This window comes from Nerophis ophidion, linkage group LG04 (genome assembly GCF_033978795.1).
Source record: "Nerophis ophidion isolate RoL-2023_Sa linkage group LG04, RoL_Noph_v1.0, whole genome shotgun sequence".
In the NCBI taxonomy this organism is placed as follows: Eukaryota; Metazoa; Chordata; class Actinopteri; order Syngnathiformes; family Syngnathidae; genus Nerophis; species Nerophis ophidion.
Genome location: NC_084614.1, coordinates 7,541,862 through 7,567,341, shown reverse-complemented (window position 1 = coordinate 7,567,341; position 25,480 = coordinate 7,541,862). Strand labels below are relative to the sequence as shown.

The window sequence follows — 25,480 nt, the reverse complement described above, 5'->3', positions numbered from 1 at the left end:
AACATGCTGCAGGAGCGCTTGTATCGCACATGATATCACACACAACACTATTAATCCAATTAAACACGCTGCAGGAGCGCTTGTATCGCACATGATATCACACACAAGTAAACACTATTCAATTAAACATGCTGCAGGAGCGCTTGTATCGTACATGATATCACACACAAGTAAACACTATTCAATTAAACATGCTGCAGGAGCGCTTGTATCGCACATGATATCACACACAAGTAAACACTATTCAATTAAACATGCTGCAGGAGCGCTTGTATCGTACATGATATCACACACAAGTTACCACTATTTATTCAATTAAACACGCTCCAGGAGCGCTTGTATTGCACATGATATCACACACAACACTATTAATCCAATTAAACACGCTGCAGGAGCGCTTGTATCGTACATGATATCGCACACTAGTAAACACTATTTATTCAATTAAACACGCTGCAGGAGCGCTTGTATCGCACATGATATCACACACAACACTATTAATCCAATTAAACACGCTGCAGGAGCGCTTGTATCGCACATGATATCACACACAACACTATTAATCCAATTAAACACGCTGCAGGAGCGCTTGTATCGCACATGATATCACACACAAGTAAACACTATTCAATTAAACATGCTGCAGGAGCGCTTGTATCGTACATGATATCACACACAAGTAAACACTATTCAATTAAACACGCTGCAGGAGCGCTTGTATTGCACATGATATCACACACAACACTATTAATCCAATTAAACACGCTGCAGGAGCGCTTGTATCGTACATGATATCGCACACTAGTAAACACTATTTATTCAATTAAACACGCTGCAGGAGCGCTTGTATCGCACATGATATCACACACAACACTATTAATCCAATTAAACACGCTGCAGGAGCGCTTGTATCGTACATGATATCGCACACTAGTAAACACTATTTATTCAATTAAACACGCTGCAGGAGCGCTTGTATCGCACATGATATCACACACAAGTAAACACTATTCAATTAAACATGCTGCAGGAGCGCTTGTATCGCACATGATATCACACACAAGTAAACACTATTCAATTAAACATGCTGCAGGAGCGCTTGTATCGTACATGATATCACACACAAGTAAACACTATTTATTCAATTAAACACGCTGCAGGAGCGCTTGTATCGCACATGATATCACACACAACACTATTAATCCAATTAAACACGCTGCAGGAGCGCTTGTATCGCACATGATATCACACACAAGTAAACACTATTCAATTAAACATGCTGCAGGAGCGCTTGTATCGTACATGATATCACACACAAGTAAACACTATTTATTCAATTAAACACGCTGTAGGAGCGCTTGTATCGCACATGATATCACACACAACACTATTAATCCAATTAAACACGCTGCAGGAGCGCTTGTATCGTACATGATATCACACACAAGTAAACACTATTCAATTAAACATGCTGCAGGAGCGCTTGTATCGCACATGATATCACACACAAGTAAACACTATTCAATTAAACATGCTGCAGGAGCGCTTGTATCGTACATGATATCACACACAAGTAAACACTATTTATTCAATTAAACACGCTGCAGGAGCGCTTGTATCGCACATGATATCACACACAACACTATTAATCCAATTAAACACGCTGCAGGAGCGCTTGTATCGCACATGATATCACACACAACACTATTAATCCAATTAAACACGCTGCAGGAGCGCTTGTATCGTACATGATATCACACACAAGTAAACACTATTCAATTAAACATGCTGCAGGAGCGCTTGTATCGCACATGATATCACACACAACACTATTAATCCAATTAAACACGCTGCAGGAGCGCTTGTATCGCACATGATATCACACACAAGTAAACACTATTCAATTAAACATGCTGCAGGAGCGCTTGTATCGTACATGATATCACACACAAGTAAACACTATTCAATTAAACATGCTGCAGGAGCGCTTGTATCGCACATGATATCACACACAAGTAAACACTATTCAATTAAACATGCTGCAGGAGCGCTTGTATCGTACATGATATCACACACAAGTTACCACTATTTATTCAATTAAACACGCTCCAGGAGCGCTTGTATTGCACATGATATCACACACAACACTATTAATCCAATTAAACACGCTGCAGGAGCGCTTGTATCGTACATGATATCGCACACTAGTAAACACTATTTATTCAATTAAACACGCTGCAGGAGCGCTTGTATCGCACATGATATCACACACAAGTAAACACTATTCAATTAAACATGCTGCAGGAGCGCTTGTATCGTACATGATATCACACACAAGTAAACACTATTTATTCAATTAAACACGCTGCAGGAGCGCTTGTATCGCACATGATATCACACACAAGTAAACACTATTCAATTAAACATGCTGCAGGAGCGCTTGTATCGTACATGATATCACACACAAGTAAACACTATTTATTCAATTAAACACGCTGCAGGAGCGCTTGTATCGCACATGATATCACACACAACACTATTAATCCAATTAAACACGCTGCAGGAGCGCTTGTATCGCACATGATATCACACACAAGTAAACACTATTCAATTAAACATGCTGCAGGAGCGCTTGTATCGTACATGATATCACACACAAGTAAACACTATTTATTCAATTAAACACGCTGCAGGAGCGCTTGTATCGCACATGATATCACACACAACACTATTAATCCAATTAAACACGCTGCAGGAGCGCTTGTATCGTACATGATATCACACACAAGTAAACACTATTCAATTAAACATGCTGCAGGAGCGCTTGTATCGCACATGATATCACACACAAGTAAACACTATTCAATTAAACATGCTGCAGGAGCGCTTGTATCGTACATGATATCACACACAAGTAAACACTATTTATTCAATTAAACACGCTGCAGGAGCGCTTGTATCGCACATGATATCACACACAACACTATTAATCCAATTAAACACGCTGCAGGAGCGCTTGTATCGCACATGATATCACACACAACACTATTAATCCAATTAAACACGCTGCAGGAGCGCTTGTATCGTACATGATATCACACACAAGTAAACACTATTCAATTAAACATGCTGCAGGAGCGCTTGTATCGCACATGATATCACACACAACACTATTAATCCAATTAAACACGCTGCAGGAGCGCTTGTATCGCACATGATATCACACACAAGTAAACACTATTCAATTAAACATGCTGCAGGAGCGCTTGTATCGTACATGATATCACACACAAGTAAACACTATTCAATTAAACATGCTGCAGGAGCGCTTGTATCGCACATGATATCACACACAAGTAAACACTATTCAATTAAACATGCTGCAGGAGCGCTTGTATCGTACATGATATCACACACAAGTTACCACTATTTATTCAATTAAACACGCTCCAGGAGCGCTTGTATTGCACATGATATCACACACAACACTATTAATCCAATTAAACACGCTGCAGGAGCGCTTGTATCGTACATGATATCGCACACTAGTAAACACTATTTATTCAATTAAACACGCTGCAGGAGCGCTTGTATCGCACATGATATCACACACAACACTATTAATCCAATTAAACACGCTGCAGGAGCGCTTGTATTGCACATGATATCACACACAACACTATTAATCCAATTAAACACGCTGCAGGAGCGCTTGTATCGCACATGATATCACACACAAGTAAACACTATTTATTCAATTAAACACGCTGCAGGAGCGCTTGTATCGCACATGATATCACACACAACACTATTAATCCAATTAAACACGCTGCAGGAGCGCTTGTATTGCACATGATATCACACACAACACTATTAATCCAATTAAACACGCTGCAGGAGCGCTTGTATCGTACATGATATCGCACACTAGTAAACACTATTTATTCAATTAAACACGCTGCAGGAGCGCTTGTATCGCACATGATATCACACACAACACTATTAATCCAATTAAACACGCTGCAGGAGCGCTTGTATTGCACATGATATCACACACAACACTATTAATCCAATTAAACACGCTGCAGGAGCGCTTGTATCGTACATGATATCGCACACTAGTAAACACTATTTATTCAATTAAACACGCTGCAGGAGCGCTTGTATCGCACATGATATCACACACAACACTATTAATCCAATTAAACACGCTGCAGGAGCGCTTGTATTGCACATGATATCACACACAACACTATTAATCCAATTAAACACGCTGCAGGAGCGCTTGTATCGCACATGATATCACACACAAGTAAACACTATTCAATTAAACATGCTGCAGGAGCGCTTGTATCGCACATGATATCACACACAAGTAAACACTATTCAATTAAACATGCTGCAGGAGCGCTTGTATCGTACATGATATCACACACAAGTAAACACTATTCAATTAAACATGCTGCAGGAGCGCTTGTATCGCACATGATATCACACACAAGTAAACACTATTCAATTAAACACGCTGCAGGAGCGCTTGTATTGCACATGATATCACACACAACACTATTAATCCAATTAAACACGCTGCAGGAGCGCTTGTATCGTACATGATATCGCACACTAGTAAACACTATTTATTCAATTAAACACGCTGCAGGAGCGCTTGTATCGCACATGATATCACACACAAGTAAACACTATTCAATTAAACATGCTGCAGGAGCGCTTGTATCGTACATGATATCACACACAAGTAAACACTATTTATTCAATTAAACACGCTGCAGGAGCGCTTGTATCGCACATGATATCACACACAAGTAAACACTATTCAATTAAACACGCTGCAGGAGCGCTTGTATCGTACATGATATCGCACACTAGTAAACACTATTTATTCAATTAAACACGCTGCAGGAGCGCTTGTATCGCACATGATATCACACACAACACTATTAATCCAATTAAACACGCTGCAGGAGCGCTTGTATTGCACATGATATCACACACAACACTATTAATCCAATTAAACACGCTGCAGGAGCGCTTGTATCGCACATGATATCACACACAAGTAAACACTATTCAATTAAACATGCTGCAGGAGCGCTTGTATCGCACATGATATCACACACAAGTAAACACTATTCAATTAAACATGCTGCAGGAGCGCTTGTATCGTACATGATATCACACACAAGTAAACACTATTCAATTAAACATGCTGCAGGAGCGCTTGTATCGCACATGATATCACACACAAGTAAACACTATTCAATTAAACACGCTGCAGGAGCGCTTGTATTGCACATGATATCACACACAACACTATTAATCCAATTAAACACGCTGCAGGAGCGCTTGTATCGTACATGATATCGCACACTAGTAAACACTATTTATTCAATTAAACACGCTGCAGGAGCGCTTGTATCGCACATGATATCACACACAAGTAAACACTATTCAATTAAACATGCTGCAGGAGCGCTTGTATCGTACATGATATCACACACAAGTAAACACTATTTATTCAATTAAACACGCTGCAGGAGCGCTTGTATCGCACATGATATCACACACAAGTAAACACTATTCAATTAAACATGCTGCAGGAGCGCTTGTATCGTACATGATATCACACACAAGTAAACACTATTTATTCAATTAAACACGCTGCAGGAGCGCTTGTATCGCACATGATATCACACACAACACTATTAATCCAATTAAACACGCTGCAGGAGCGCTTGTATCGCACATGATATCACACACAAGTAAACACTATTCAATTAAACATGCTGCAGGAGCGCTTGTATCGTACATGATATCACACACAAGTAAACACTATTTATTCAATTAAACACGCTGCAGGAGCGCTTGTATCGCACATGATATCACACACAACACTATTAATCCAATTAAACACGCTGCAGGAGCGCTTGTATCGTACATGATATCACACACAAGTAAACACTATTCAATTAAACATGCTGCAGGAGCGCTTGTATCGTACATGATATCACACACAAGTAAACACTATTCAATTAAACATGCTGCAGGAGCGCTTGTATCGCACATGATATCACACACAAGTAAACACTATTCAATTAAACACGCTGCAGGAGCGCTTGTATTGCACATGATATCACACACAACACTATTAATCCAATTAAACACGCTGCAGGAGCGCTTGTATCGTACATGATATCACACACAAGTAAACACTATTCAATTAAACATGCTGCAGGAGCGCTTGTATCGTACATGATATCACACACAAGTAAACACTATTTATTCAATTAAACACGCTGCAGGAGCGCTTGTATCGCACATGATATCACACACAAGTAAACACTATTCAATTAAACATGCTGCAGGAGCGCTTGTATCGTACATGATATCACACACAAGTAAACACTATTTATTCAATTAAACACGCTGCAGGAGCGCTTGTATCGCACATGATATCACACACAACACTATTAATCCAATTAAACACGCTGCAGGAGCGCTTGTATCGTACATGATATCACACACAACAAAACACTATTTATTAAATTAAACACGCAGCAGGAGCGCTTGTATCGCACATGATATCACACACAAGTAAACACTATTCAATTAAACACGCTGCAGGAGCGCTTGTATTGCACATGATATCACACACAACACTATTAATCCAATTAAACACGCTGCAGGAGCGCTTGTATCGTACATGATATCACACACAAGTAAACACTATTCAATTAAACATGCTGCAGGAGCGCTTGTATCGCACATGATATCACACACAACAAAACACTATTTATTAAATTAAACACGCTGCAGGAGCGCTTGTATCGCACATGATATCACACACAAGTAAACACTATTCAATTAAACATGCTGCAGGAGCGCTTGTATCGTACATGATATCACACACAAGTAAACACTATTCAATTAAACATGCTGCAGGAGCGCTTGTATCGCACATGATATCACACACAAGTAAACACTATTCAATTAAACACGCTGCAGGAGCGCTTGTATTGCACATGATATCACACACAACACTATTAATCCAATTAAACACGCTGCAGGAGCGCTTGTATCGTACATGATATCACACACAAGTAAACACTATTCAATTAAACATGCTGCAGGAGCGCTTGTATCGTACATGATATCACACACAAGTAAACACTATTTATTCAATTAAACACGCTGCAGGAGCGCTTGTATCGCACATGATATCACACACAAGTAAACACTATTCAATTAAACATGCTGCAGGAGCGCTTGTATCGTACATGATATCACACACAAGTAAACACTATTTATTCAATTAAACACGCTGCAGGAGCGCTTGTATCGCACATGATATCACACACAACACTATTAATCCAATTAAACACGCTGCAGGAGCGCTTGTATCGTACATGATATCACACACAACAAAACACTATTTATTAAATTAAACACGCTGCAGGAGCGCTTGTATCGCACATGATATCACACACAAGTAAACACTATTCAATTAAACACGCTGCAGGAGCGCTTGTATTGCACATGATATCACACACAACACTATTAATCCAATTAAACACGCTGCAGGAGCGCTTGTATCGTACATGATATCACACACAAGTAAACACTATTCAATTAAACATGCTGCAGGAGCGCTTGTATCGCACATGATATCACACACAACAAAACACTATTTATTAAATTAAACACGCTGCAGGAGCGCTTGTATCGCACATGATATCACACACAAGTAAACACTATTCAATTAAACACGCTGCAGGAGCGCTTGTATTGCACATGATATCACACACAACACTATTAATCCAATTATACACGCTGCAGGAGCGCTTGTATCGTACATGATATCACACACAAGTAAACACTATTCAATTAAACATGCTGCAGGAGCGCTTGTATCGCACATGATATCACACACAAGTAAACACTATTCAATTAAACACGCTGCAGGAGCGCTTGTATTGCACATGATATCACACACAACACTATTAATCCAATTAAACATGCTGCAGGAGCGCTTGTATCGTACATGATATCACACACAAGTAAACACTATTCAATTAAACATGCTGCAGGAGCGCTTGTATCGTACATGATATCACACACAAGTAAACACTATTTATTCAATTAAACACGCTGCAGGAGCGCTTGTATCGCACATGATATCACACACAAGTAAACACTATTCAATTAAACATGCTGCAGGAGCGCTTGTATCGTACATGATATCACACACAAGTAAACACTATTTATTCAATTAAACACGCTGCAGGAGCGCTTGTATCGCACATGATATCACACACAACACTATTAATCCAATTAAACACGCTGCAGGAGCGCTTGTATCGCACATGATATCACACACAAGTAAACACTATTCAATTAAACATGCTGCAGGAGCGCTTGTATCGTACATGATATCACACACAAGTAAACACTATTTATTCAATTAAACACGCTGCAGGAGCGCTTGTATCGCACATGATATCACACACAACACTATTAATCCAATTAAACACGCTGCAGGAGCGCTTGTATCGTACATGATATCACACACAACAAAACACTATTTATTAAATTAAACATGCTGCAGGAGCACTTGTATCGGAGAGTTTACATGCAAGCAGATCTCTATATCGGTATCTGTGTGGGACGCCCCTATTTCTGGGTAGCCTTTCAGAAAGATGGATGTTGCAAAGAGTGTGTGAGAAAGTGAAAGTAAGGTTGTGTATTGTGCCATCAGAGACTACATGGATAGGTTACTGGACGAGACGGAGAGCGCCGCCTCAAGCAGGGCGGCGTCGCCTCCTCCCACCACGTCTAGCAGCAGCGCCAGCCACTCGGAGAAGGAGGACAGCAGCGGTCACAATGGTGAGTCCACCATCACACCATCATCACACCCCACACTTCTAGTGCACATCCTCAAACTCTCTAGCTTACCTTTTGTCTTTTTTCCCACAATATACATATTTATATATATAAAGATCTATATAAAGTATGTATTCATATATGTATATATATATATATATATATATATATATACCGTATTTCCTTAAATTGCCGCGAGGGTGCTAATTAATTTAAAACCTCTTCTCACTCCTGCACTTACCAAAGGCATGCGGTAAAAGTAAGCATGCGCTAATTATTTTAAGACCTCTTCTCACTCCGGCACTTACCAGAGGCATGCAGTAAAAATTTGAGTGTGATGTAAGGTTGGACCTTAAATCCTACTGAATAGATCTTAATCTTCTTCCCTTTATGCGGTGTCAAATTACCGGTATTGAAATCAGCCTCCTCCATTTTGAAATGGACAGGGGAAGTGTGACTCATGGCGTCACCAGTTTGACCCGGCGGTAATACTAAGCATGCGCTAATTACTTTTCGAAGCGAGTTTGACCCGGCAGTAATTCAAGGCAGGCGCATACTATATGCCCTGCGGCAATTCAAGGAAAGACGTATTCATATATATATATATATACATATATATACACATATATATATGTGTGTATATATATGTGTGTATGTATATATATATATATATATGTATATGTACAGTGGGGCAAAATAGTATTTAGTCAGCCAGCGATTGTGCAAGTTCTCCCACTTAAAATGATGACAGAGGTCTGTAATTTTCATCATAGGTACACTTCAACTGTGAGAGACAATGTAAAGAAAAAAAATCCAGGAAATCACATTGTAAATATTTTAAAGAATTTATTTGTAAATTATGGTGGAAAATAAGTATTTGGTCAACCATTCAAAGCTCTCACTGAGTTATTGCCACAACTTCTTTGTCATGTGTTGCTGGCATCAAATTCTAAAGTTAATGATTATTTGCAACAAAAAAAAAATGTTTATCAGTTTGAACATCAAATATGTTGTCATTGTAGCATATTCAACTGAATATGGCTTGAAAAGGATTTGCAAATCATTGTCGTTAGTTTATATTTACTATTATATTTATATTGTCTAGTACGTACTTACCTAGGTACATACCTAATACCTACGTACTAGTAAGTACGTACGTACTAGGTACATACCTAATACCTACGTACTAGTACGTACCTAGTAAGTACTTACGTACGTACTTACTAGATACGTACTAGTACGTACGTACGAGTATGTGCGAGTACGTACTCGTACATAGAGTACGTACCTAGTACCTACTATGTACTTACTAATATGTACTAGGTACGTACAAGTACGTACGTGTATGTACGAGTACGTACTTGTACGTACCTAGTACCTACTATGTACTTACTAATATGTTCTAGGTACGTACGTATCAGGTACGTACTAGTATGTACGTACTAGTACGTACGTACTAGTCCATACGTACTAGTACGTACATACGTATGTACCTAGTACATATTAGTAAGTACATAGTAGGTACGTACGTACTAGGTAAGTACGTACGTACTAACTACGTACTAGTACGTACGTAGATACATATTTATGGATGTATGTACATGTATACATATATGTTTACACATACATGTATGTAAGCATATACATATACTACTACATGTTGCTCACCAATAAATACTACATTCTGCTCACTAATAAATACTACTTATTGCTCAGTAATGGTAGTTTAATAACGACTTAGTTTTAATGATGTAGTTTCATAGTGATCACTTAATGATGGGTGTTTAAAGACAGTGGTGGTAATTTAATAGTGATGTAGTTTAATAAGAATGTAGTTCAATAATTGTAGTTAAATGAGTTTAATAATGGTTTAGTGGTGGTAGTTTGATGATGATACAGTATAATGGATGATGATAAAGTGGATATCTGTGGTCGCCTAAGGGTTCTTATCCTTCCTGTCCAGGTGTCAGTTGTGTCCATGTTGGAGATGGTCTACATCTGGTCCCGCCCCACCAAGCTAGACCTGAACCGCCACAGTCTAACGGACCTTCGGGCGACGCCCCGCCTCCCGCCTCAGACCACGCCTCCAACGGCTGCCAGCATCATGTTTCCCCAGAAAGACCTGTGGACCACAAGGACTTGGACTACACAGAGCTGGACCACAGAGGCACGGACCACCGAGTGGTGGACCTCAGAGACGTGGACCACGACAGGCCGGCCAAGAGGTTGAAGATGGAGGCGGAGCCTTTGTCCCAAGTGGAACTTTCCAGAACACAGCAGAACTGAAGGCTGGATTTCAGCCTAATTGGGAAGCAAGCAAGCAGACTGGGAGGACCAGAAGAAGCTTCTGAGCCCGCCTTTGTAGACACTTATTTTTCTACTCCAGATATTTATATTTTTAACCAAAAGGACATCTGTCGTGCGCGCGCGCACACACACACACACACACACACACACACACACACACACACACACACACACACGCACACACACACGCACTTTGAAGGTGAAATGAACCGAGTCAGGTTTGTGTGAGGAGCAGCTGACATCAGTGATGTCATCACCGTATGGCACGTCCAAGATGGCGGTACTTCCTGCCTCCTCACTTCCACCAGACTGAATGTTTGTCTGACTTTCTTACCTTCCACAAAGGATCTATTTTTCTTCTCCTTGGCGGACGTGCGCTTTGAAAAGGAAACTTTTCCTTTGGCGCCCTCCATCCAGAATGTTTAGTTGTGATCTTCAAAGCCGCCAGTATGACTCCTCAATAAACCACTGAGAGTTGAAAAGGCAAACATTTAATTATTCCACACAAACAAGATGGACACCGGCTCTCCCAAGTCACCACCTCTGCATCATCATCATCATCATCATCATCACATGTTCTTACTGTGCTGCTGAGTGAAGGTGAGCTGACAATACAACAGACTCCCTGCGATGCTGCGCACACACACACACACACACACACACACACACACACACACACATGACAAATGTCATTACTGCATGTTGACACTCTGGTAAGTAAACAAATGAAAAAGAGCAAAGTGTTAGTACTTTTTAACTTGTATGCTCACTCTTCCTTGAGTGGACATGAAGTGATGAAATGAAGTGGTGACATGAATGAAATGGTGACATGAAGTGATGAAATGAAGTGGTGACATGAAGTGATGACAGAAGTGATTAAGTGGTGGTGACATGAAGTGGTGACAAGAAGTGATGAAGTGGTGGTGACATAAATGAAATGGTGACATGAAGTGATGACTAAGTGGTGACAAGAAGTGATGAAGTGGTGGTGACATGAAGTGATGACTAAGTGGTGACAAGAAGTGATGAAGTGGTGACATTATTTACATACCACCAATATTAAACTGTCAGTAAACTATGACATCACTATTAAACTACCATCGTCATTAAACTATGACGCCATTATTAAACTACCAGTGTTAGACTATTGTCATTAAACTACCATTATAAAACTATGACATTATTATTAAACTACCATTGTCATTAAATGTCATTTAACTACTATTGTCAAACTATGACATCATTATTAAACTATGACGTCATTATTAAACTGCCATTAAACTATGACGTCATTATTAAACTTCCATCGTCATTAAATGTTCTTTAAACTATGACGTCATTAAAATACCATGGCCATTAAACTACGGCGTCATTATTAAACTACCATCATCATTAAACTAGGATGTCATTAAACTAACATTGTCATTAAACTATGACATTATTAAAATATGTCATTATCAAACTGTCATTAAACTACTGTCATTAAACTATCATTATTAAACTGTCATTAAACTATGCTGTCAATATTAACTACCATCATCATTAAACTACGGCATCATCATTAAACTATGATGTCATTATTAAACTACCATCACCATTAAATGTTCTTTGAACTATGACGTCATTATTAAAATATCGTCAATAAACTATGATGTCATTATTAAAGTACCGTTGTCATTAAACTATGACATCATTATTAAAATGTCATTGTTAAACCGTTTGTTGAACTATGACATCATTATTAAAATGTCATTAAACTATGACGTCATTTTTATACTACCATCGTCATTAAATGTTCTTTAAACTATGACGTCATTATTAAACTACCATCGCCATTAAACCACCACTGTGGTTGTTAAACTCCCGTCAATGAGGCATGTGTTGATTTTGATCAAGTGTGAGGTGGTTGTCTGTGATGAGGTGTGCTGTGTCCTACCTCACGTTCAAACCCAGGAAGTTAGTCCAGGAGAAGATGTAGTCCCCACCCAGGACCACGCCCACGTAGGTGACCAGCACATTCTGCAAGAGGTGAGTGAACCTGCGGTCAGAGGCGGGACTGGAGGGGGGGCGGAGTCAACGCCTCACCTTGACGCAGCCCACGATGGAGGTGGTGAGGGCAGAGTTGTGGTGCGTGCACGTCATCACAGACAGCATCAACACAAACCTGCAGGCAGGCAGGCAGGCAGAGGACTGTTGGCTGCTGACACTGAGGAGACTAGACCAGGACTTACCCCAGGACACACGACAGCAAGAACTGTGTGGCAAACATCCAGTCACACCATCCGGGGAAGTACACGCCCTGGACACACCACACCTTTATTAGCACACAGACTGCAGTGAAGCATGATCATCAGTGATGTAGTTTGAAGAGTAACACTGTGTTGTAAACCTTGGCCAGGTCTCCTGTGTACCAACAGTAGAGCAGCGTGGGCAGGACCATGGTGACAGCGTTGTAGTACAGCAGTCCAAAGGTGTTCAAGTCCTGGGAGAGCAGCACAGGACTTTAGCAGGGGTGACTCCTGCAGGTGTGCTCACCTGTGAGTGACTCGCGCAGGTGTGCTCACCTGTGAGTGACTCGCGCAGGTGTGCTCACCTGTGAGTGACTCGCGCAGGTGTGCTCACCTGTGAGTGACTCGCGCAGGTGTGCTCACCTGTGAGTGACTCGCGCAGGTGTGCTCACCTGTGAGTGACTCCTGCAGGTGTGCTCACCTGTGAGTGACTCGCGCAGGTGTGCTCACCTGTGAGTGACTCGCGCAGGTGTGCTCACCTGTGAGTGACTCCTGCAGGTGTGCTCACCTGTGAGTGACTCCTGCAGGTGTGCTCACCTGTGAGTGACTCCTGCAGGTGTGCTCACCTGTGAGTTGAGTTTCTTCTTGAGATAAACAGAGGAGGCTGCAGTCAGCAGGTTGTTGATCATGATGAAGGTGTATCCTTGAGGGTCAAAGGTCAGGTCGGTGCTGCACACACACCCAGCAGGTGAGGGCGGGACATGATGATGATGATGATGATGCAATCACATGACATGACAGACAGGTGAGGTTGACTCACCTGGCAGCAATCACAGCTCCCAGCATCATGGTCACCACACTGACTTGGACGTACCCCGAGTACCACTTCCTGTTGGAGGTGACACAACCTCATGACTCACTATTATTATTACTATTACTACATCGGTACTAGTATTATTCCATTATTATAACTCCATCATCATTATTATTACTCCATCAGTACTAGATAACTCCGTCATTACTACTATTACTCTATCAGTGATGTGAATCATATTTATATAGCGCTTTTCTCTAGTGACTCAAAGCGCTTTACATAGTGAAACCCAATATCTAATAATGGAGTCATAATACTGGGGCGGGATACCTCGGTTGGTAGAGCGGCCGTGCCAGCAACTTGAGGGTTGCAGGTTTGATTCCCGCTTCCGCCATCCTAGTCACTGCCGTTGTATCGGTACTAGTATTACTCCTTTATTATTGTTATTACTCCATCCGTGCTAGTATTACTCCATTATTATTAATATTGCTCCATCAGTACTAGAATCACTCCATTATTATTTTGATATTATCACTCCATCACTACTAGTATTATTACTCCATCAGTACTAGTATTATTACTCCATCGGTACTAGTATTATTTATCCATTGGTGCTGTATTATTGCTCCATCAGTACTAGTATCACTCCTACATTATTATTACTCCATCAGTACTAGTATTACTCCTTTATTATTATTGTTATTACTCCATCAGTACTAGGATAACCCCATCGTTATTACTATTACTCCATCGGTACTGGTATTACTCCATTGTTGTTACTATTACTACATCAGCACTAGTATTACTCCATTCTTATTACTCCATCGGTACTAGTATTACTCCGTTATAATTATTACTCCATCGGTACTGGTATTACTCCATAATTACTTCGATATTATCACTCCATTGGTACAAGTATTACTCCATTATTAAAATTATCACTCCATCGGTACCAGTATTACTCCATTATTAAAATTATTACTCCATCAGTACTAGTATTACTCCATTATTAAAAGTATTACTCCATCCGTGCTAGTATTACTCCATTATTATTTCTCCATTGGTACTAGTATTAATCCATTATTATTATCATCATTATTATAACTCCATTGTTGATGTACCGCGAGTACCACTTCCTGTTGGAGGTGACAACCAGAGGACTCATTAATATTACTCCATTAGTACAACTATTGCTCCATTTATATAATTATTATTCCATTAGTACTGACATTACTGCATTATTATTATCATTATTATTACTTTGATATCCATTGTTGATGCACTGTGAGTACCACTTCCTGTTGGAGATGACACCTTCTGATGACTCAGCGTTATTACTCCATTAGTACTCGTGTTACTACTACATTACCTTAATATTATCACTCCATTAGTACTAGCATTACTCCATTATTATTACTTTGATGTTATTGCTCCATTAGTATTGGTATTACTCCATTATTATTATTACTCCATAGTACCACTTCCTGTTGGGGGTGACAACCTGATGACTCACTGTTATTACTATTACTCCATTATCATTATTACTCCATTAGTACTAGTATTATTCCATGAATACTAGCATTACTGCACTATTATTATTACTTTGATATCCATTGTTGATGCACTGTACGTACCACTTCCTGTTGGAGATGACACTTTCTGATGACTCAGCATTATTACTCCATTTGTATCAGTGAAGTGAATTATATTTATATAGCGCTTTTCTCTAGTGACTCAAAGCGCTTTACATAGTGAAAACCAATATCTAAGTTACATTTAAAGCAGTGTGGGTGGCACTGGGAGCAGGTGGGTAAAGTGTCTTGCCCAAGGACACAACGGCAGTGACTAGGATGGCGGAAGCGGGAATCGAACCTGCAACCCTCAAGTTGCTGGCACGGCCGCTCTACCAACCGAGCTATACCGCCCCAGTATTATGACTCCATTATTACTTTCATTTTACTACTCCATTATTATTACTTATTATACCATTACTATTATTCTATAACTCAATTAAAGTATTACTTTATTATCATTACTCCATCATTTGTATTATGAGTATTCTAGTAAGTATTATTACTCCATCATCATTATGCGTATTATAGTGAGTATTATTACTCCACCAGTGAGTGTAGTTACCTGAGCAGGATGACTTCAAACACCATGGTCAACAAGATGCTGAACCTGCGCAGGACTGTGAACATAGGTAAGCTGACACACACACACACACACACACACACACACACACACACACACACACACACACACACACACACACACACACACACACACACACACACACACACACACACACACACACACACACAGAGCGTAAAGAGTTGATGAGTGACAGGTGTGAAAGTGTGACTATATATATATATATATACATACATACATACACATACACATATATATATATACACACACACACACACATATATAGGTGTGGACATGCAGACTACACAGCAGCAGGTGTGTAGTTACTTGAGACGTTGTGTCCCCAAGAGTCCAGACATCTGATTGGCAACATGCAGCAGTGGCACTGGAAACACCTGCGCGCGCACACACACACAAACACACACTCTTTTACTACTACTACTACATTATTATTGTTACGCCTTTATCACTATTATTACTACTACATTATTATTGTTACTACAACATTATAATTACTACTACATTATTATTGTTACTACTACACTATTATTATTACTACCACCACTACTACTACATTATTACTACTACATTGTTATTACTCCTTTATCACTATTACTACTACCACTGCTACTACATTGTTACTACTACATTATTGGTCTTACTCCTTTATTACTATTACTACTACTACTACTACATTAAATCTATATTGTTGTCACTACTACATTACTAATATTACATTATTATTACTACTACTACACTATTATTACCACTACATTATTGTTACTACTGCTACACTATTATTACTACTAAATGATTATTATTATTATTACTACTACATTATTAGTCTTACTCCCATTATCCATCCATCCATCCTTTTTCTACCACTTACTCCCTTTGGAGTCGTGAGGGGGCGCTTGTGCCTATCTCAGCTGCATTCGGGCGGGAGGCGGGTTTACACCCTGGACAAGTCGCCACCTCATTGTAGGGCCAACACAGACACGCTAGGGACCATTTAGTGTTGCCAATCAACCTATCCCCAGGTGCATGTCTGTGGAGGTGGGAGGGGCCTATCCCCAGGTGCATGTCTTTGGTGGTGGGAGGGGCCTAAAAATAAATAAATGGGTTGTACTTGTATAGCGCTTTTTTCTACCTTCAAGGTACTCAAAGCGCTTTGACACTACTTCCACATTCACACACTGATGGAGGGAGCTGCCATGCAAGGCGCCAACCAGCACCCATCAGGAGCAAGGGTGAAGTGTCTAGCTCAGGACACAACGAGGTTGGTACTAGGTGGGGATTGAACCAGGCACCCTCGGGTTACGCACGGTCCCTCCCCCACTGCGCCACGCCGCCCCTATCCCCAGGTGCATGTCTTTGGAGGTGGGAGGAAGCCGGAGTGGAACCCACGCAGTCACGGGGAGAACATGCAAACTCCACACAGAAAGGACCAGAGCACGGGATTGAACCCAGGACTGCAGGACCTTCGTATTGTGAGGCAGACGCACTAACCCCTCTTCCACCGTACTGCCCACTCCCATCATCACTATTATTAATACTACATTATTAGTCTTACTCCCGTCATCATCAGTGTTATTACTTCATTATTATTCTTATTCTGTTAGTATTATTACCACATTATCATTGTCAGTGCTATTACTCCATTATTATATTACTCTGTTAGTATTATTACTCCAAAATGATGAAGATGAGTGTACCTTGCGTGGAATAGTCATGTCCATGTCAGGAAAGGAGATGACTCCCAGCATTTTGCTGGTCCTCAGCACCAGCACAGTGGCCACCATCTGCACAACACCACACTGGAGGTCACATGACCACACTGGAGGTCACATGACCCCCACCTGGTTGAGGAGAGGAGCAGGACTCACCTGGCCCAGTCCCAGACACATGGACGAGGGGAACCTGCAGAGAACACCCATGGTCAGCATGTCTAACGTCCAAACAATCTTTATTTTATATTTCATGCCATTTTATATTCTACTAGTGTCACTGCTCACAACAAAACAATGAAGCAAATTACATGTCAGGAATTATTCGCATATTCTAGGCTTCCACTGTGGGGAAATTCAAACAATAACCATAAAAGTACAACAATAAACAAAATTACAACAATAACAATACAATTAAAACATAAAAGTAAAATAATAAACACAACTAACAATTAACACAATATTACGTGGCGGCATAGCTCGGTTGGTGGAGTGGCTGTGCCAGCAACTCGAGGGTTGCAGGTTCAATTCCCGCTTCCGCCATTCTAGTCACTGCCGTTGTGTCCTTGGGCCAGGCACTTTACCCACCTGCTCCCAGTGCCACCCACACTGGTTTAAATGTAACGTAGATATTGGCAGAGGTGGGTATTAACGCGCTACATTGACTCCGTTACATCTACTTGAGTAACTTTTGGGATAGATTGTACTTCTAAGAGTAGTTTTTATGCAACATACTTTTACTTTTACTTGAGTATATTTATAGAAAAGAAACAATACTTTTACTCCGCTCCATTTATCTGCAATCAGGTCGCTACTCGCTACTTTTTTTTAATCGATCAGTTAATGCAGGCTTTGTTTGTTTTGATTTTGTCAGACGCGCATTTAAAGTAGGAACTACTCATGCCTCAGGCTTCATACTCAGGCTTCATACTCAGGCTTCATACTCAGGCTTCACGGTGGCAGAGGGGTTAGTGCGTCTGCCTCACAATACGAAGGTCCTGCAGTCCTGGGTTCAAATCCAGGCTCGGGATCTTTCTGTGTGGAGTTTGCATGTTCTCCCCGTGAATGCGTGGGTTCCCTCCGGGTACTCCGGCTTCCTCCCACCTCCAAAGACATGCACCTGGGGATAGGTTGATTGGCAACACTAAATTGGCCCTAGTGTGTGAATGTGAGTGTGAATGTTGTCTGTCTATCGGTGTTGGCCCTGCGATGAGGTGGCGACTTGTCCAGGGTGTACCCCGCCTTCCGCCCGATTGTAGCACAGATAGGCGCCAGCGCCCCCCGCGACCCCGAAAGGGAATAAGCGGTAGAAAATGGATGGATGGACTACTCATGCCTGCGTTTCACCAATCAAATGCAGTCACTGGTGACGTTGGACCAATCAAACAGAGCCAGGTGGTCACGTGACTGTCACACGTAGAACCCGCCATGTTGCAAAACTTATAGGGGTGTTACCATTTAGTGGTCAATTGTACGGAATATGTACTGTACTGTGCAATCTACTAATAAAAGTCTCAATCAATCAACCAATCAATCAAAAGTGTAAAGGAAAAAAGACACTTTTTATTTCAACCGTACTTCCCGTCAAAAGCCTAAAGACTGATCGCACAGTTCCTGTCTTCACAATAAAAGTGCCGCTCCATCACGCCTGCGCTAACAAAATAAGAGTCTCCGAAAGCCAGCGCAAACAAGCTAGCAAACTACGGAGTTTGCCGCCAATGTATTTCTTGTAGAGTGTATAAAAACGAATATGGAAGCTGGACAAATAAGATGCCAAAAACCAACGACTTTCATGTGGTATTAGACAGGAAGGAGGAACTTTTTTTCTCCTCCATTTGAAAACAAGGACGTTATCAGCACTACTGTCTGATTCCAATCAATGCGAGTCATCAGAATCAGGTAATACACCAACTTATATTCTTGTCTTCATGAAAGATAGGAATCTATATGTTAAACATGCATGTATATTCATTAAAACACCTTTAACATGTGAACAAAAACGGCAAAATAAATACATATAAAGTATATACTGTATATATAAAGGTATGTGTGTGTATGTATATATATACATATATATATATGTATATACATATATATGATATGTGTGTGTATGTATATATGAGGTAGATCACCTCGACTTGGTCATTTACTAAGTAATTGATAAACGTTGAAAAACGTACTGGGGTGTTACTATTTAGTGGTCAATTGTAGGGAATATGTACTGTACTGTGAACTCTACTAATAAAAGTATCAATCAATCAATGAATGCTTACTGAGCCTATGGTGCTGTTAAGTTATTGTGGCTCAATTTGCCTTATTTTTTATTTTAATGTATTATTATTTGATATATAATATTGTTTTAGTTACTTAAGAGATATTCCTGGCTCTGAAATTGCTCATTGCTATTTTTATGTTTTTGTGCATTATTTGTTGCCGTAATCAGGTTACTCATCAGTTACTCAGTACTTGAGTAGTTTTTTCACAACATACTTTTTACTTTTACTCAAGTAAATATTTGGGTGACTACTCCTTACTTTTACTTGAGTAATAAATCTCTAAAGTAACTGTACTCTTACTTGAGTACAATTTCTGGCTACTCTACCCACCTCTGGATATTGGGTTTCACTATGTAAAGCGCTTTGAGTCACTAGAGAAAAGCGCTATATAAATATAATTCACTTCACACTTCACATTACAACAATGAACATAAAACCACAACAATAAACATAAAACCACAACAATAAACACATTTACAACAATAGACTTAACTAACTCCACAACAATTAACACAATATTACAACAATAAACATAAAACTACAACAATAAACATAAAACCACAACAAAAAACATAAAGCTACACCAATAAACGTACAATTAAAACAATAACCATACAATTAAAACAGTGAACATAAAAGTACAACAATTAACACAATATTACAACAATAAATGTTAAACTACAACAATAAACATAAATACAACAATAAACATAAAAATGAAAACATAAAAGTACAACCATAAACATAATTTCACAACAATTAACACAATATTACAACAATAAACATAAAACCACAACAACAAACAATTACAACAATAATCGTAACTAACTCCACAACAATTGACACGATATTACAACAATTAACATAAAATTACAACAATAACATACAGTTAAAACAAACATAAAAGTGCAACAATTAACACAATATTACAACAATAACCACAAAAGTACAACAACAAACATAAAAGTACAACAATAAACATAAAATTACAACAATAACCATAAAATAAAAAAAACAAAAGTACAATAATAAACATAACTAACTCCACAACAATTAACACAATATTACAACAATAAACAAAACCACGACAATAAACATAAAACCACAACAATAAACAAATTTACAACAATAGACATAACTAACTCCACAACAATTAACACAATATTACAACAATAAACATAAAACTACACCAATAAACGTACAATTACAACAATAACCATACAATTAAAACAGTGAACATAAAAGTACAACAATTAACACAATATTACAACAATAAATGTTAATCTACAACAATAAACATATAAATACAACGATAAACGTAAAAATGAAAACATAAAAGTACAACAATAAACATAATTTCACAACAATTAACACAATATTACAACAATAAACATAAAACCACAACAACAAACAATAAATTACAACAATAATCGTAACTAACTCCACAACAATTGACACAATATTACAACAATAAACATAAAACCACAACAACAAACAATAAATTACAACAATAATCGTAACTAACTCCACAACAATTGACACAATATTACAACAATTAACATAAAATTACAACAATAACATACAATTAAAACAAACATAAAAGCACAACAATTAACACAATATTACAACAATAACCATAAAAATACAACAACAAACATAAAAGTACAACAATAAACATAAAATTACAACAATAACCATAAAATTTAAAATATAAAAGTACAATAATAAACATAACTAACTCCACAACAATTAACACAATATTACAACAATAAACATAAAACTACACCAATAAACGTACAATTACAACAATAACCATACAATTAAAACAGTGAACATAAAAGTACAACAATTAACACAATATTACAACAATAAATGTTAATCTACAACAATAAACATATAAATACAACGATAAACGTAAAAATGAAAACATAAAAGTACAACAATAAACATAATTTCACAACAATTAACACAATATTACAACAATAAACATAAAACCACAACAACAAACAATAAATTACAACAATAATCGTAACTAACTCCACAACAATTGACACAATATTACAACAATTAACATAAAATTACAACAATAACATACAATTAAAACAAACATAAAAGCACAACAATTAACACAATATTACAACAATAACCATAAAAATACAACAACAAACATAAAAGTACAACAATAAACATAAAATTACAATAACCATAAAATTTAAAATATAAAAGTACAATAATAAACATAACTAACTCCACAACAATTAACACAATATTACAACAATAAACAAAACCACGACAATAAACATAAAACCACAACAATAAACAAATTTACAACAATAGACATAACTAACTCCACAACAATTAACAAAATATTACAACAATAAACATAAAACTACACCAATAAACGTACAATTACAACAATATCCATACAATTAAAACAGTAAACATAAAAGTACAACAATTAACACAATATTACAACAATAAATGTTAAACTACAACAATAAACATAAAAATACAACAATAAATATTTCATCATTGATATATAAACTATCAGACTGCGTGGTCGCTAGTAGTGGCTTTCAGTAGGACTTTAAGATTTACTTCCACTTTTAGAAGACTTCTTTGTGGTCTACACCAACATCATGATTTATTTCTACTTTTTATAAGACTTCCTTGTGGTCTACACCAGTGTTTTTCAACCTTTTTTGAGCCAAGGCACATTTTTTTGCGTTGAACAAATGCGGAGGACCACCACCAACAGAAATCGTTAAAAAGCTAAACTCTGTTAACTGTAAAAAAGTTGTTGTCGCAATTGTTGGATATGACTTTAAAGCAGGGGTCGGGAACCTTTTTGGCTGAGAGAGCCAAGAATCCAAATATTTTAAAATGTATTTCCGTAAGAGCCATATCATTTTTTTTTCAACACTGAACGCAACTAAACGCGTGCATTTTTAAGTAAGACCATCATTACTAGAGTATAATAGGTCTTGTATTCTTTGTAATAACGTTGATATTCTGAAACTAACTGTGGAGGGGCGTGGCCTGCGGGCCTGCAGCAAAGATGGGTGTGCCAGGTCCGGCCTCGAAATCAGCGACAGGTGCGTAGATGGCCCACTTGGGCCTTGTTATCTAATCACCTGTCGCTCTGTTATAAGCAGCAGCTGGGAGGAGAGACAGGGTTGGAGCTGGAGCCAGAGCGCGAGCGAGAACGAAAGAGAAAAACACAATTGCTGGAAAGCAACTGAGAGACTTATTGAAAAATAAATAAAATATCGTAACCCTGAAAAAGGCTTTCATGTCGGTGCTTGGTGGTCTGAAGAACCCCCAGGAGGGCAAGCCCGGAAAAAACAATGATAAATAAAGCATGCAATTTCTTGAACAAGTGCGGTAGGAAAAAGGATGGATGGATTCAAATGCATGATCATGTTTTAATATTTTGAACGTTATTTTTAACATTTTGATTACAAGTGGAATTAGTCGTTACTTATCGTGTTAAGCAGTGTCAGCTCAGATTTATCCGAGAGCCAGATGCAGTCATCAAAAGAGCCACATCTGGCTCTAGAGCCATCGGTTCCCTACCCCTGCTTTAAACCATAACCAAGCATGCATCACTCCAGCTCTTGTCTCAAAGTAGGTGTACTGTCACCACCTGTCACATCACTACCTGACTTATTTGGACTTTTTTGCTGTTTTCCTGTGTGTAGTGTTTTGGTTCTTGTCTTGCGCTCCTGTTTTGGTGGCTTTTTCTCTTTTTTGGGTATTTTCCTGTAGCAGTTTCATGTCTTCCTTTGAGCGATATTCCTCACAGCTACTTTGTTTTAGTAAATAAGAATATTTCAGTTGTTTTTTATCCTTCTTTCTGAGGATATTGTTGATTGTCAAGTCAAGTTCAGATGTACTTTGTCTTTTTGCTCCACAGTAAGTCTTTGCTGTCGTCCAGCATTCTGTTTTTGTATACTTTGTAGCCAGTTCAGTTTTAGTTTGGTTCTGCATAGCCTTCCCTAAGCTCCAATGCCTTTTCTTCTTTTTGGTTTAAGCATTAGACACACTTTTACCTGCACACTGCCTCCCGCTGTTTCCGTCATCTACAAAGCTATTAGCGCCGGACTGCCACCTACTGATATGGAAGAGTATTACACGGTTAGTCTGCCGAGCTCTAGACAACACTGACATTCAACAACAACACATCATTTGGAGACTATAATTACTGGTTTGCAAAAAAATATAACGTCACAAACATTCCGCGACATTTTTAACAAGCAACTCCGTGGGAAATTTAAAATTGTAATTTAGTAAATTACAATTGGCATGTGTTGCAATGTTAATATTTCATCATTGATATATAAACTATCAGACTGCCAAGTAGTGGCTTTCAGTAGGCCTTTAAACAAGTTGAAAAACTTATTGTGAGGAATATGTATTGTACTGTGCAATATACTAATAAAATCAATCAATCAAAACAATATGTTAGACATCCTTTTTGTGTGTAGGTTATTGTATAGAACTCTAGTGATGTTTCCTTAATTTTGTGACAAAATTACAGGTTCAAAAAGAATAAATGATGTATGTTTTAGTGACAAAACAAACTGTTCTTCTTCGGAAAGCAGCCTGAGCGAGGCCGCGTGACCAGCGCCCCCCCCTGGCCGCCACCAGTACTGCACGTCCACTTTGCCTCAGCTGTATTTCATCAATAAATAATTAGCGAGTGATTTCATTTCGCAAACGGGAGCTAAATTACTGAAGCGGACCCTGAAAAAGTGGGAAAAGTTGCCTTGGACTTTCATATTGTATCATATTACGTACAATACTTGGACTTTGTCCTCTCACCTGTAGCTGCTGAGGACACTTTTGTTGACAACGACGATGAGGAAGGAACTAAGGCCGTAAAAAGCGGCCGCCAGCAGCTTGTGAAACGCCGTCGACTGGTCGCTAGAAGTTTCATTTTTGGCTCCTAGGGACGCTCCTCTTTCAGGCGAAGTGTTTGTGGCGCCGCGACGTTTGTACGCGTCCGTCATCTCAGGTGTCGGCTCGGACAGGAAGTGCGCCAGTGTTCGTCGTCGAAACCGGAAATGACGGGAG

The 25,480-nt window shown here is 38.9% G+C and overlaps 2 protein-coding genes across 6 annotated transcripts in view; one reads left to right on the top strand and one right to left on the bottom strand.

Moving 5' to 3' along the window:
- LOC133550822 (mesoderm induction early response protein 1-like) overlaps positions 1-11,687 on the top strand; it is a 41,035-nt gene extending 29,348 nt beyond the window's left edge. For all 3 annotated transcript variants that reach the window (XM_061896882.1, XM_061896881.1, XM_061896883.1), the window contains 2 exons: positions 8,774-8,901; positions 10,862-11,687. In XM_061896882.1, the coding sequence (XP_061752866.1) occupies positions 8,774-8,901; positions 10,862-11,184 (451 nt within the window). In that variant the 3' untranslated portion in view covers positions 11,185-11,687. The remainder of the gene's footprint in view (positions 1-8,773; positions 8,902-10,861) is intronic.
- LOC133550823 (nucleotide sugar transporter SLC35D2-like) lies at positions 10,742-25,480 on the bottom strand. 3 transcript variants are annotated; one of them, XR_009806383.1, is made up of 14 exons: positions 25,229-25,480; positions 18,288-18,321; positions 18,117-18,203; positions 16,729-16,796; positions 16,384-16,455; positions 14,254-14,322; positions 14,060-14,162; positions 13,595-13,687; positions 13,437-13,504; positions 13,291-13,369; positions 13,142-13,224; positions 11,789-11,838; positions 11,540-11,673; positions 10,742-11,020 (listed from the first exon to the last, which is right to left on the bottom strand). XR_009806383.1 is itself a non-coding variant. In XM_061896885.1 (13 exons), the coding sequence occupies exons 1-13, from the start codon at positions 25,414-25,416 to the stop codon at positions 11,663-11,665; spliced, it is 1,005 nt and encodes a 334-aa protein (XP_061752869.1). In that variant the 5' UTR covers positions 25,417-25,480; the 3' UTR covers positions 10,742-11,662. The 3 variants fall into 3 exon arrangements, 2 of the variants coding, with proteins under 2 accessions (XP_061752869.1, XP_061752868.1); XM_061896885.1 differs by having other exon boundaries at positions 10,742-11,673; XM_061896884.1 differs by having other exon boundaries at positions 10,742-11,838; positions 25,229-25,479.